Source organism: Epinephelus moara, chromosome 11 (genome assembly GCF_006386435.1).
Source record: "Epinephelus moara isolate mb chromosome 11, YSFRI_EMoa_1.0, whole genome shotgun sequence".
NCBI lineage: Eukaryota > Metazoa > Chordata > Actinopteri > Perciformes > Serranidae > Epinephelus > Epinephelus moara.
The window spans coordinates 7,404,501-7,420,510 of NC_065516.1; the positions used below are offsets into that span (position 1 = coordinate 7,404,501).

The following is a 16,010-nucleotide window of genomic DNA, read 5'->3' on the forward strand; positions in this document are numbered from 1 at the left end:
TGAAATGACACCAAAGTCCGGTGTGCGGAGTTACAGTGAGGCGGTGGACCGGTTCACTCTTCGGCTCACTTACAAACCAGTGCGCGTCCCCGTCACACGTTGCCCCTCAGGACACCCTGGACTTATGCGCGCTCCCGCCGACCTGAAGGACCTGAAGGAGCTTCCTGAGTGTGTTTTAATAAAAAAAACACCAACAGCGACACCGTGTGGCTGTAACCACTGTTTGAAGACTGGTTTCCAAACTCTGGTGGTTATTTTCACAAAGTGTTGTGTTTGTATCTTAATACCTTGTCAGGAGTGTATGAAATATTTTGGAATATAAAGCAGTAAGGCTCTCAGTCGTTCTGTATTGCTTTCAAATATCTCTTCTCCTGTAGAGCTGTTCTTATATATTGTTATCTTTGCAGAGCCAGCACACATGTAGGCATGACTTCATCTTCAGTCCTCTTTTGTTTAGGGATGTGACTTCTTTAAATGTGCATGTAGCACCATTTCACACCAGTGACACTTTAATTTATTTTAATTCATTTATGAACACCTGGACTTTAATGGCTCACATGTGTTGTCATGTTCACAGAGAACCTGGACCAGAACAATCTGTGTCAAGAATTTGTTCAAGTTACTGATCATTTTAGTGGGTCATTTTAGAATCAGCAGGCTACAGCAGAATATATTTTTTAACTTTTGTTACTTTTTTTGGACAATGCATATTCACATCACATCACACATATATTCACATTGCATTGTTTGTGAGGTATCATTTCTCAGTGCAGCTATTTTTCTGAACTTTTTTTTTTTTTTTTTTTAAATTATGGTTTTAAAAAAGTGACGGGGGCAAAATCTGCCTTTTCAAAAGTGGTGGGGACATGTCCCTAGTGTTCACTGTGTAAAAGACACCTCAAGAAAAAGCCACTGTTATTAACACATTATCAAAGCTCTGCAGGAGATTCATATTTCTGTTTATAGAAGGTGTCAGACATAATAATCCATTATCAGAGTCACCCCCCTGCTGGCCTGTTTTCATCTTCTGATTTTGTGCTAATTTACTTAAACAAATATACTTTAAAAGTACATAAATAATTCAACATTGTCTGCATAATCAGTACTCTTACTTTTGTTGATAATACCTTTTACTTAATATTTAATAAGACCTCAAATGTAAGATTTTTACTTCTAATGAAGTTAATGTTGTGGTATTGATTCTTTAGTTTGAAGTACTTTGCCTGCTGCTAAAGCAAACAAGACTACAGAGACAGTTTTGATATTTGGCACGACAAACATCTGAACAAATAGCAGTTACAGTAGCTGCAGGATGCTGTAGATACATTTTTGTTGAGTCTTTGTTCGTGATGTTGATGATAAAGAAAACTTCACTGAAAATAAATCTTCATCCTCATCTGAAAATCATGAACATTAAACTATCAAAACGCAGCCTGTTGTTTACAACATGTGTGTCAGTGAGAAGGAAGATTTTGCCCTGATTGTATTATTATTGTTGTGGGGAATTGTAAAATGATGTCTGAGGTTACACAGACAAAGCTGCAGCCTCAGCCGACAACTTCCCAGTTTGGAGAAAATCTTTGATGTTGAGAATATCAGTTTGTTTTGTTTGTTGGGAATAAAAATTGTTTGTGTAACTGTTCTGGGCCTGAAATAAACCATGACCATGTCACAGGTTTAATGACGCGTATTAGTGGCAGATGAAAGGAGGGAGGATAAGAAGAGAAATCTGAAACCACTGTGTGATCCTGCAGCTCCATCATTCAGTCATTTATGAGTCTAAACACATGAATCAGTCAGAGATGCTTTTACAGCCTGAAGCAGAGAGTAGGAAGATTAGAAACAGACAGAAAGAAGATAAAGAATTAAAAGAGGGGAAACTGGTTTGTATTTATACTGAGGAGTTAAACTTTAAAGTTTTATTGTGTTTGTTTCCGTCTGTTAATCCATTAGTTGCTCTTTTATTAGCAGTTGCTGCATTCCTGTAAATATTGTTTGCATGTGTAAACGTTTCTGTTTACATAATTAAAAAACAGAGCCAGGACACTGCACGCAAAGCCAAAAAAAACAGTGTGACCCTGGGAAAAATGGGAGATGTGGAAACAGGGTTAGGGTTAGGGTTAGGGTTAGGGGTAGAGTGAGGGATCAAAAGAAAGGTTTTCATTCGGTTACTCTCGTTGGAGGAAAATAAATTGTTTGTCATTAAATGATGCATTGATATTTTGATTGTCCTCATTTTCTCTCTGTTAATATCTTTGGTTGTAAAAAATCATCCTAAAACTCACTTACATTTTTTCAGCCTTTTTATGATATTTAAACTGCAGATTTAACTTTTATATATTTTGTGTTTTGTACATGTTCTTTCTTCCCCTGTGTAACAAACTTTGCAAATACTGTTATGAACACAAAGGAAACCCAAACACAGGACACAGGATGCGCCCATGCCAGCAACAGACAGAACTTAACAGGAGGAGGAAGACAGACAGCAACACAGGGAAGGGGAAACACAAGGAGACACTAGGACAAACTGAAGTTACAGCATTGCCGTAACAAATATAAAGTGGTCAACACAATCTCAACAGCCCACTCACCAGAAGAAAATGTTGGCATTGTACATTTCTGCAAAGCATGCATAGCTTATTTTGTACATTTCACTTGTATCAGCGTTTATAAAGTGATGTAGTTGACTTTGTCTTCTGGAGGTGGAGGGGATGTGGGAAGGCATGACACCAGAGGCCTGTGCTATGAAACAGGATGTGCAGTTAGCAAGGTAACTTCAGGGTTAACTCTGTTTTCAGAGCTTATAAAGCTTTTGTTTCAGGGCTCTATTTCCTGTGGTTTTAAAACACGGCTTCTGACAGAGAGATCATTTACACACTGAACACGATTTTAGCAGGAAATTTAGCATTAAATTATTTTAGTCCTCAGTGATAGTGCTGCTATTTTACACTCTGATTTCATTACTGCAGCTCAAAATAACATGAGACATCTATGTGAACAGAACCAGGAAGAAAAAATTAATACCTTATTAGTAAAATAATCCACACACTGTTAATTGGCTCCCGTTAGTATAAATGCCACATTTCAGTCAGATAGACCTCATTAGTCATTAACTACTTTTCCGCCCTTTACTCCAGTAGCAGAAACAGTCTGGCATCACTTTATAGTATTTTATGTAACATGCTCAGAGTAGTGTTATCATCATCCAACTAAACAGCAAAAAATACTCTATACCAATGTCACATAGGCCCATAGCTCAGTGATACCTGCATGTACCTGCACGGCTGATTGTGAAGTTTTGGATAGTGTTTTCAACGCTTCTGTATTTTCACTACTAGTTTCACCTCCTATGATATGAAGCAGCCTGCTTCATTCGTGGTTCTGATAACCATAATTAACACCCCCGCTCCTTTCACATGACCATGCTCATGGCTGGATAGGAAAACCCAGAGCTGACTAACCAGCTTTGTAGTACCGGTTATCCAGACGTCCAATGTTAGGGTTAGTCCAACCAGATTGCAAGAAGATATCCTGGATTCATAATACAGGCCTCAGTTCAGCAGCAGGTTAGCTGTTCAGCATCAGTTACCATGGTGATTTATCCTTTTGATTGGATCAACTTTTTTTCATAATTTAGTTGTAAACAAAGTGGAACTTTTAGGAGTGTGACAGATTAACACAGGTATAAACACATGAGAGTAAGTTTCTGCTCCTTAGAGTTCTCTCCAAAACAACTGTCACTTCCTGAGAATAGTCTCAATGGAGTTGTAGTTTTTTTTCTTAGAAGGCCAGAAACTACAAACTAACAGGGTAGAAAATAATAATGAAAATACAAAAACAACAGCAACGCACCTATCAATATTTTACTTAATATTTTTTATGACTTTTTTTTTCCGCTTATAGTTAGACATGGTAAAATCAGACACATGAACCAATAAAAGCTCATTAAAAATGATAATAGTAATAGTAATGTGCATTTTTGTGTGTTTATGTGATAAGAAACCTTTCTAATTGAAGCCATTTGTTATACATATTTGACACATTTTTGAGGTGTCGGTGGCTTAGTGGTAGAGCAGGCTCCCCATGTACAAGGCTGTTGCCGCAGCGGCCAGGGTTCACCTCCAGCCTGTGCTGCATGTCCTTCCCTCTCTCTCTCCCCCCTTCACACTTAAGCTGCTAAAATGCCCAAAAAAATATCTTAAAAAAAAAAAAAATTGACACATTTTCAAGAGAATACGAGAATGTGATTCATGGGCACAGGAATGACCCATGAAACACAAAATCTTAATTACCACCTGATGAAGAAAAAACTGTCACAGTTTGCGGTCCTGAAACTTATTTTTAACCTATAATGTCATATATTGTTGTTTGTTCCAGTCATTCATATTCTAACTTTTCTATGTATTCTGTATTTTCAGAGCTTATGTGATTTAAATGTGGTTTTAAAAAGTGTATTTGTGTAGAATATCCCCTTGAAAGAATGTGTGACCATGAGTCTGAAGCATTTAATGTATTAAAAGATGGACGACGTGTTTTCTCTTCCTCCCGCGGCACAAAAATGAAGCCAAGATATCTCGGGTGAGAGGGTGCATTTTCTTGGATTGCAAAGCATGACCCATCCTACTCTCTGATTGGCTAGTATTTGTTGCCTTCATTTGATGGGTTGGTTAGGTTTGGGCAAGAGGAGTGGGATTAGTTAGATTAAGTATATCAGGGTAAACCAGTCAGAGGCAAAGGCGGAGTGAGGCGAGTCATACTTTTGCTATCCTAGGAAACCCAAATTCACTTCCTGGGTATGGCTGCTGCCATCTTGTGCTGACGACATCATTTGGAGCCAGAGTCTGCGCAGTAGCTATTGGGGTGGAGCCGCATTATCAGGTTCCTGACCCATACAGCTAGTGAGCAGTGCCATTGATTGTAAGCACACTGATTGGCACACACAGCTGTCAATCATGAAATCAACCCCCATTTTTAATGCATCAGTTAACTAAAACCAAACTTATCATACTTGACTGTACATTATAAGAACTAAACCTATACTGCAGCCAGCCACCAGGGGGCGATTAAGATGTTATAGCTTTCCTTCTGTGGGGCTCTGGCCATCCATAATTACAGTCTGTGGTCTTAAGAATGGAGACAAAGCAGTCACGCAGTGATAATAATAAAAAAGAATAATAAAAGAAACTAGTCTGAGTTTTAGCCAATCAAAGCACTTTATTGCACTGTATAGTGTGACGGTGAGCCAATAGCAGGCTCTTATAAAAGTGTCATTTAATCTTTTTATCATGTGTACAAAACAAGTCACACACACTTGTACCGTACAAAATCAACACTATTTACATACAATATACACACACACACACACACACACATTTGCACAAACATACACACACACACCATGCAGTCTATCTCCCATCCAGTCCTGAACACGCAGACGAGTCCTCCAAGTTTTTGATGGGATTTTCCTTCTTATCCAACATCTTCCACCACACACACACACACACACACACACACAAGCACACACAGGCAGGGACTGAAACATGACCGCTACGCTGCTACCAACAAACCCAAACTGCAATGTTAGCCAAACAAGCGCTAAGCAACCTCTGATATGCATAAAGTTTCTCTTTTCTTCTGATAAAAAGACGATAAAAGACGAGAAAGAAGCAGAATGAGATGATGTCATTCGATACTTTATCCACAGGGATGTAAACAAATGCTGAATTATTCCACATAATTTTTGCTTTTTGACCTGCAGAGTCACTGACAGTCTGATAATCCCCATAATTCACAGCTAGCCAAGAGGTGTGTGTTACTACACCCAGTTTGGGGATAAACTTCTCCCATAAAGTCCCTTTTAATAATAACAATATTCCCTCTTTTGTATTCACACAGTGCACTTTGCTCGTTGAGATGCTTTGAGGGCTGAAGTTCACAGGTTTAATTCTCTGGAGGATGGAAGCTGCAAAAATCAACAATAAATTAATAAATAAAGTAGGGATGCACAGATTGTGAAATTCTCAGCCGGTACTGATGTTTGTTGTTTATTTTGTTTTTGTGTTATTGATTCCCCATTTGTACAGGGAAACAAAGAAATCCTCAATATAAAAAAATATTAATGTCATTCAATCCTTCATTACACTACATTTGAATTAGCACTTTAAAATAACCTTCTTTCACATGAAAACATTTTTAATAACTATATATAATCTATCATGAGCCCTGTGCAGTATGCATTTTGTATTGCTGTGAAAACAACAACTTTCTCAGTAAAACTGTATTTATCCAAGTTTCTTACCAAAAACTACATTTTACAAGATGACATTTGAACGTGTCATGAGAATGTTATGATTTACCTTCGCCCTATACTCATTTTCACTATATAGAGCTTGAACACATCATAATGTTTCTCCAGCAATGCTTTGTAGTGTGCACAAAATTGATGTGACACAACAAAAAACAAATCAGCCGCTGCCATCTGTAAATGTCATCATATTTGCTGACAGGCAGTCAACAAGGCCAATGTTGGCTGATACCAAAGTGTGGCTGATAAATCTGTGCATCCTTGAAATAAATGAATGACTTGATATATAAATTAAAAAGACATCAAATATATCAAAAAAAAGTTCGAGATGTTTTAGTCATTCATTCATTTGTTTTGGCAGCTTCAGGCCTCCATATTCTACAGGTCATTTTGTATAACTGAAAAACTGGTTGACTGGGATGATATAAAATAATGATTATTGTGCAAGTTATTTTTTTGCTTTAAATGAACTAGTTTATTAATATACATTGCACTTACATTGTATTTAAAATTGTGTTTGGTTTTTTGCCTTAAAATGGTTCAGTGGTTTGAAACTCCACGAGAAAAAAGCAGTTTTTGTCCTTCAAGCTCATGGATGTTTTTTTTAACGTACCACTCAGACTTTGGACTCTGAAAACACACAGTTTGTAGTTTTCTTTGATGTTTTCAGTTAAAACAGGTTCAACTTTTAGTGTTTCAACTCTCCATAAAATTGTTTCTCCTTTGTCCATTTGAGGATAAAATCTGTGGCGTGATTCACATTAAAACCATGTAAAATGTCCCTGTCACACACATTTACACATGATGAACACACACTCACAGACAGAGACACACACTCTGCACACACACACACTCACACACACACACAGGGTGCAGGTGGAGAGAGCTGCATATAGGGGCTACTATACCTCAATGTGTTTTAGGTACCTCTCCATATAGATTATTATGTCTATGTACAATATTTATATTTTTTACAATTATCTGGCTGCCCCTGTTCTAATTGAAATAATACCACAAATCTGGGATTTTTTTTTATTCGACCAGTAAAACATGATGACAGACACAGTCTCTAGTATTTTTCTCTCTCTAATTTTACCTCCTAAAACCTCTGAAAAACGGTGTGACGAGTGGAGCTGTCGCCCCGTACACAGTGTTCCCCTAAGGCTTTCTACAGTGACGAGCTCCCGGTAACGGTCACGAGATTGAACGGGGTTGTAAAAATGATCATACCACCACTGCGCAATCAATCAGTCAATCGGTCAATCGGTCAACCAGCCAATCAATCAATCAATCAATCAATCAATCAATCAACCGGCACAACACGACTTTAAAGAAAACGGACGACTTTAACACCACACCATATGCAGGTTCAAAAATACAGTACATCTTGATTCTGGGAAATAAATGAACAACAACGGCGATATGCACGGCATACAAACGCATGCTCGCTCACTCCTCAACACGCACGCACACGCACACACGCACACACGCACACACGCACACACACACGCACACACACACACACACACACACAGACAGTCAGGCTACATGTTGTAGGCCACATAGATGGGGTCCAGCTGGTCTTGTAAGAAGCCGTCACGGAGGTGCATGCGCTGTTTCTCGCCACGGGAGTTGATCGGGATGACACCGATGTCCGTCACCACGACCACGCCCACGATCAGGTAGTGCTCCTCCAGCACTGCCTTGGTCACCATTGGAACCAGGTCCAGGGCCTCCTGCTCGGAGCCCTCCAGCTCCACCACCACCACCAGCAGGTTGGTCCAGGGGAACACCGCGCTGAGGAGGAAACCGATTCAATCCATTAGTCAAACAACAGAAAATGAATCGGCAGCTATTGTGATTATTAAATAATCCTTTTACTAACTTTTTTTTTAAACATTTGCTGGTTTCATGTTTCTTACAGCTCCAGTGTGCAGGGTGTAGGGGCATCTATTGGCAGAAACTGTATAAATTATTAAAGACTAATTACTAAATAAATTTCCGCTGAAGGGTGGCGGGGCTCAGCCTTAGAGATAGGGTGAGGCGCTCCCGTTAGTGGTGTTCCCACGTCCAACTGGTAGGGGGCCCTGGGGCAGACCCAGAACGTGCTGGAGGGATTATATATCTTGTCTGGCCTGGCAACACTTGGGATTCCTAAGGAGGACCTAGAAAGCGTTGCTGGGGAGAGGGGCATTTGAAGTACTTTGTTCAGCCTGCACCCCCGCGACCTGGCCTCGGATAAGTGGTCGAAAATGAGCTGTTGTGCATTTGTGTCGGTCAGTGTAGTTGTACTACACGCTTTGCACACAGCAGAAGTTTCAGTTCTGCAACCTCATCGCTAAATGCTACCAAATCTTACACACTGAACATTTACATGTGGGAATTTGATGCTTTTCTTTGTCATACATGATAACAAACTGAAAAACTTTTGATTTTTGGACAACATGTTGGATAGCATACCGTTAGAAGACTCACCTTGGGCTCTGGGAAATTACACAGGGCATGTTCCACTTTTTTTGACATTTCTTTAATGAAACGATTCATTGAGAAAATAATGGGCAGATTAATCAATAATGAAAATAATTGTTTGTTGCAGCCCTTTTTAAATCTGTTACCTATAGTGATTTCTATTGTTAAAACTGCATTCATTGATTTTTTGAGCCAATAAAACATGTGCCATATTTGTTTTGACAAATATTTGACTATTTGCACAAATATCTGGCTGTTTAGCTGCTAAATGTTCCACTTACTTCACTTTTTTTTGTTGTTGACAACATCATATAATCAACCAGATCATATTATGGTGGTTGGATCTATGTGGGCAATAGGGCTGTCCCGAATACCATTTTTTAACATTCGGACCTTCGGCAGAATTTATAACGAATATTCGTGTGTGTGTGTGTGTGTGTGTGCGTGTGTGTGTGTGCCTCCCCGGTCCGCCTCTGGGGGTTTTTTGGACCTAATTGTATTGCGGAGTTTTGCACAGCGGCGACCGGATCTTCGCTCTCAAACCACAAAAAAATGTGATGGCACAACAGTCTCCTTCAGTACATTATTCTATGCTTTCTTTTGATTGTCACATTGGCTAGTCATCCTGTTTAATTTGTCTTCTGATTAAATCGGAACCGTTGAAACAAGTTGTAGGAAGCCTCTGCAAGTAATTGGTTGCTGGCAGACACTCTGTGCTGCAATAAAATGGTTAATCAGCAGTGCCGTGCACTGTAGAGCCGATGCGCTGCTGGTTCTGCCGGCCTGAATAGAATATAATGTCTATAGCCTTACTGTTGTGTACAGCCTTATAGACTGAGCTGAGTAGTGATGTGCGGGTCGACCCGTAACCCGCAGAACCCGCAAATGGACCTGTGGGTCGGGCAGCAGTGATCGTCTGTTAAATCGGTCTGTAAATGATATTTTGACATTATTGGCTATTACTGTCATGGCATCCGATGGTACTGATGCGTTGAGCAGGTGACAGTCCGCAGTCGTTTTCAAAACACACTTGTGTCACGCACTCCAAAAGAAACTTGTTGAAACTTTAAACAATAATTTATTGTACAAAACGGGGGAAACAAACATTGACAAAAACGGTTCCATAATTCATATTAAATTCAAAAGATAACGAAAAAACAGCTACAAGTTAGAGGGAATAGTGATAAAGTGGTAAAACTTGGCATTGATCCACAGCCTCAGACGGATGCGCTCAAGCGTGCCGTGCGCACAAGCTGCGTTTGTAGGCTAGACTATATTTTCACATTTTTAACAATGTAATTTAAAAGTTTTGATTTTTATTGATAACCTACATTTACCAACAACAAAAAGACTACATTTAGCACCAAAAAAATATGTTAAAAAAAACAAAAACAAAAAAAACAAAAAACAAATATCGAATACCAAATTTTCATAACGAATACCTACCCATAGAAATGAATATTCAAATATCCGAATATTTGGGTACAGCCCTAGTGGGCAATAATGTTTATCCCACACCTGGTGAAAGGGAGGGTTTGCTGATATGACCAGTAATAAATTGAGCCAACAGAAATTGATCTATCAGTTTGTGCCTTACTGTTTATACTGAGGTACGTACAGGTTGTATCCTTTTAAAATCTGACTGAGACTTTATTTTAAAGGACTTTTGCAACATTATGATAAGATATTTAGATTTTTAGGGAAACTACAGCTGATTTTTTCAAAAGAAATTCTTAAAAAAAGATTTAAGGACATTGACAATATGCTAATATAGTGATATCACAATATATAGTTGCATATACTGAGATAGAGGATTTCATCTATATCACCCACAAGTTAGCCAAGTACACTTTGGTTTTTCACATGTGTACAGGAGATGGGGACATCCTGAGTGGGGTTTTATTATTTTATTTAATTTTAGAAAAAATGAATCAGGGAAACCTCAATTTTATTATTCAGTTAATATATCTGTCGACAGTAGAAATGTTGAGATCAAACCAAGACCTACCACTCCATGATGCTCTTGTGGGCACGGATGACGGAGGTCTCGATGTCGATTGGATGGTACCTCATTCCCCTCAGCTCCATGGCCTCCTCCAGAGCCCCCACCACGAACAGAGCATCATGTCTCTCTGTTTGCAGAAGGAGACAAACAGATGTTGGTGCAGCAAGTAGAGAGATGGAGCTGAGGAAACACAGGAGTCAGAGAGGAAAACTAACCTCCGTTGGCATCGGTGAGCTCGGTGCGGCGGAGGAAGCCCAGGTATCCTGTCCTGGCCCAGACCGTCTGAGTGTCTCCGAAACTGAGTCTGGAGTTAAAGTGGTCAGACTGAAGAACCTCCTCGCCGTAGCCGCTGTAGTAACCGCTGCCGTTATGAGCGCTGTGCACCCAGATCTACAGGAGGAACAGAAGAGAGTCTAAATATGTATTTATTATACATGCCCGGCAGCACAGAAGATCTAAACAATCACCACAGTTTCAAGATAACCAACGTTCACTTGATCAGATTTTGGTGGTCTCTGGTCAAAGGTCAAAGTCACTGCGACCTCATGTCCATCTCATTCTTGTGAACACGATATCTTAAGCAGGCCCTTAGGTAATTTCCTCTAATTTGGCACAAACGTCCACTTGGACTCAACAATGAACTGATTAGAGTTTGGTGGTCAAAGGTCACTGTGAGCTCACAAAACATGGGTTTGGCCTTCTTACACAAATTATGACAAAATGTACCTATTCTAACAGGATAAAATGATTAAGTGATGACATTTTATATCGAAAAGGTCAAAGGTCAGCTTCACTGTGACATCATAATGTTCTACACAAACACTTGTCTGGGCATTACTCAACATCGTATCTCAGGAACAGAAGGGGAGATATTTGGTCAGATACTGAAGTGGTGACACTAATCCTGAAACTGTGCAGATCATGTTCAAAAGAATGATACAGACGGACGGACAGCAACCTGAAAACATAATTCCTCTGGCGCATGATGTGATTTTGCCAAGTAGGACATGCTACTGGATCAACATCAAACATCACATTCCTGCTTCTGGCTTCTTTCTAAATTCCTTCTTCAGAGCTAAGCTCCCAAAATGAAGTTGTTCTATTGTGCTAACTTCAATTTCGAAAGCTAGCTTAGCTCTGAAGAAGCACAAAGGAATTTCACAAGAAGCATAGGAGCGGCACATTGATGACGTCAGAGGGCTGTGATTGGTTGACGGCAATGTTGGTCCTGGAATGTGATGTGGGCTGTTGATCCAGGAGCATGTTCTACTTGGCAAAATCACGTCCTGCTTCCTCCGGCCATGGCTATTGCCAGAGTGAAGGTGAAAAAAGGAGGCAGAAAACTAAATAAAGACTTAAAATGAGAGGGAGAAAGACAGGAAGAAAAGGAAAACAAAAAATAGACAGAAAAGATAAAAAAAGGCAGGAAGAAAAAGAAAAGGCAACAGAGAAGCTAAGAAAGGAAAGAAAGACAAAAAAAGTGATACAAAAAAATGAAAAGAAAAACCAAGAGGATAAAGTGATGAAAAAAGAAATAAAGACAGAATTCATATTTGTCGACCTCTCCGAGGTGGGAGTCTCCAAGCGGTCCTTTGGTCTCTGGGTTGGCAATGATGATACGAACTCCAGGTAGGATCTGGAAAAAGAAAAATCAGTTGCCATGGTTACCGCTTTACTCTGAGTCACGTCTTTGATTCCAGCATGAATACAACTCCCAAAATAGACCCAGCTGTTTAGATTGAACACACAAGTACAGTTCACAACTTCATCTTCTGACAGCTTACACACACACAGACAAAACCAACACACAGAAACACAATAAAACACAGTGTTCAGAAAGCATTAACTGAAAGGAAGGACCGACTGGTAAACAGACCATTTTCCCTCTTTCCTCCTCCCACATACAGTGAGTCAAAATAAACAGCAGGCTGATCGATGACCGGCCCTGAAACATGACGTCCTCTCTTTGTGTGTCAGTGTGGGGGAAGAAGAGACACGAATGTCTCATCAGGCTCCAAGAAAAGACGCATCATGCAGCCACAAAGATTCACTTTCCTCACAGATCAGAACTGTTTTTTAAATCATCCATCAAACAGTGATTAATTCAGTAAATTTAATCTGTCAAACATGACTTTCCATGAGTGTCTTAAATAGTAAAATCCAGGAATGTAAAAGTAGCCTGTCCGTGTAGGAAACAGATATGCTTAAAGTTAGGAGCATTCGTATTGTATCATGGACTAAAATCTTTGCAGGTAAATTTCAACAAGAGTCTACATTCATTCATTCATTCATTCATTCATCTTCTAACCGCTTCATCCTCTTGAGGGTCGCGGGGGGGCTGGAGCCTATCCCAGCTGACATCGGGCGAGAGGCAGGGTACACCCTGGACAGGTTGCCAGACTATCGCAGGGCTGACACATAGAGACAAACAACCATTCACACTCACATTCACACCTACGGACAATTTAGAGTTATCAATTAACCTAGTCCCCAATCTGCATGTCTTTGGACTGTGGGAGGAAGCTGGAGTGCCCGGAGAGAACCCACGCTGACACGGGGAGAACATGCAAACTCCGCACAGAAGGGCTCCCACACCCGGGATCGAACCGGCAACCCTCTTGCTGTGAGGCGACAGTGCTAACCAGCACACCACCGTGCCACCCCAAGAGTCTACAGTCTGAAGGAAATACGAAAAAAAGATAAAAAGGTGACAGAAATACTTCAAAAAGAAATTAAACAATAAAATATTTAACATAAAAAAAAAATAAAAAGGAAAGGAAGAAAGAAAGAGAGAGAGAGAGAGAGAAAACAAAAAAGAAACAGAAGAGTAAAAATATAACAAAAACACAAAAAGAAAAGGTGTCAGGAGAGCCGTGAAAAAGTTAAGTTAAAGTTAAGATTTCCCTGCTTTAAAAGTGAAAAGGCAAGTAAGCAAAGGCTGATGAGTGTTTTCAGGAGATTTAAATTATTTTACTGGCAACTCTGAAAACAGTTGCTTCCAGATATAAAGATGTTAAAAAAAAACAAACAGTTGTGGTTAATTTGCAGGTTATTTCCTCTCTGATACATGTGACTGATTTTCTGTGTCATGTCAGCAGATGTCCTCTTGTTGTTTCACAAAGTTTTGAATCCATTAACACAAAGTTTCCTCTCTCAGAGTGACTCTTACATATGTTCTGTCATTATGCGACACTGTCAGCTCTCCTGCTGACCTTGCCGACAGAGTTTGGTTAGTTGCTAAGAGATCTGTGATGAAACTGAAATAAGTGCCGCTCAGCAATCAGATGAGAACAATGTAATTTGCTCCTGGATTAAAGGCAGCAGATTTCAAGTGCTGCAGGAGGACTCAGTATTTAGTGAGAGATGACTCATCTCCTCTTCTGCAAAAAGACGATGTTTCAAAAAGCTTTTTGGAGACATTTTCTGTCTTTATCAACACAGGACAAATAACCAAGGAATCAGCTTGAAGCTTGTTTAGTTACAGGGTTTGGTCAAAAACACCTGTTACCTTTTCAGAAGTGCCTGCATCGCATTTTATTTCATTCTGTCAAAAGCAAGCTTAAAGTTTGCTTTTAGATGCAGCATTAAAAATGTTCCCTGCCTTCTATTTCTACTAGTGATATGCATATCCACATCTGATAGATTATCCTCTGATAAATGAGAAATGTAAATGTTACTATTCAGATAATGGAAATTCAGCTGATTCTTACATATTTGTAACCCTTGTAATATGGATCATCTTCTTACAAAAGCTGTAAAACAATAGTCTCATGCAACAAAGTACCTGTTTAGTGTCGGAAAATGTCTATCCTATCCATAGAAAGTGTATCAAGTACAGTAGATGTCAGTCTGCCCACCCCCTGTTTAAAGAAACAGCCTGGAGTCTGGCATGGAAGCTAAGCAATCTACTGGTGTGGAGGGGTCAGCAACAAAATGTATTTTAGCCACCTAAGAAAAGGTCCCTCCTCAAAAAAACATATCAATATCAGTTTAAATGTACACTATATCGAGAGATTTTCACTTCTTCACCTTAATGTCAGACAGTGATTTCCAACAGGAAAACGAAGCTGTTACATCGCTATCTTTAAAGTCAGAGAAAAACAGTGGTTTAACTGAACACAGCTGGGCACAGGAGCTGCTAGTCTACCACTGCCTCATGCAGTTATTATGTTTGTATAATTATGTGCCTTTGGTGTTTAAAAGTTTTAGTTCGGAGTCACCAAGGTAACACAATAACACAAACTATCTGATTGAAGCAGCTGTAGACCAGCAGCTCCTGTGTTCAGCAAGCTAAAATTACTGTTTTTGTCAATGGAGTCTGGCGGCTTTGGCGAGTGCATGGATGGAGAATTGAAGCCGTTAACTGCTCCCTGTCGGAACAGACGATCTGACGGGAACGTAAAGTGGTGAAAATACTCACAACACAGCATACACCTAAAACTGTTATTGATTCTTTCAGGTGGCTAAAATATGTCTTGCTGTTGACCCATCCACAACAGCACATGGCTTAGCTTCCATGTCGGACTCCAGCCTGTTTCTTCAAACTGGGGGCATGCTGACTGACATCTACTGTTTGTAATACACCGATCATACAACCATACTTAAAAAAATTCAAACCACCCCGTTAATGGCTCTTTCAGCAGCATAAAAAAGAAAAATATATCCTTATGGTAACTTTAATCTGTTTAAAAAAAATAACGACAGATGGAAAATAAGCTCTAGTTTTAAACATTAGCAGTTATTGTCCTCTTCACTATCTGCAAATGCAAGAGTAAAGTTTTCAGTATTGTTTTGGATCTGCTACAACTAACAGATCACTTTCATTCATTCATTTAATGCAATATCAGTGCAGGTTTTATTTCTACCTTGGCAACAATACAAAGACAGAAAGGATGTTGCTTGTTATGTGTGAAGACGGACATGAACAGAAACAAAATGTACAAGCTGTGATCACATGGTAACCTGGACGCCCCAACATGTGTCATTCTTTAAATGTCTTCTATAAATAAACTGAGCTGAGTGTATCTACTGAATGTGGGCGAGTCCTGTACTGCAGGTTATGATATCTTCTTCCACCATCTGCCAAGATGTGATGAGTGGTTGAATAATTATCTCTAAATCACGAGTTAAGCGTCTTGTTATCTTGGAGTTTCCTTGTGATAACTGGACAGTTATCTTGAGCAGAAGACGTTTTGCTTTATCATCAAAAAAACTTTATTTGTCCAAAATAAC

General features: G+C 39.6%; 1 protein-coding gene across 6 annotated transcripts in view; it reads right to left on the minus strand.

Annotated features, from left to right (window-relative positions):
* Window positions 1–5,063: 5,063 nt before the first annotated feature.
* LOC126397921 (disco-interacting protein 2 homolog C-like) overlaps window positions 5,064–16,010 on the minus strand; it is a 104,258-nt gene continuing 93,311 nt past the window's right edge. For 4 of the 6 annotated variants that reach the window (XM_050057005.1, XM_050057004.1, XM_050057006.1 and 1 more), the window contains 4 exons: window positions 12,340–12,414; window positions 10,994–11,168; window positions 10,782–10,905; window positions 5,064–8,101 (listed from right to left, as the gene is read on the minus strand). In XM_050057005.1, coding sequence (XP_049912962.1) covers window positions 7,849–8,101; window positions 10,782–10,905; window positions 10,994–11,168; window positions 12,340–12,414 — 627 coding nt within the window. In that variant the 3' untranslated portion in view covers window positions 5,064–7,848. Of the gene's footprint in view, window positions 8,102–10,781; window positions 10,906–10,993; window positions 11,169–12,339; window positions 12,415–12,972; window positions 13,456–16,010 lie in introns of those variants that run through there. The other 2 variants (XR_007570723.1, XM_050057008.1) reach the window with 2 other exon arrangements.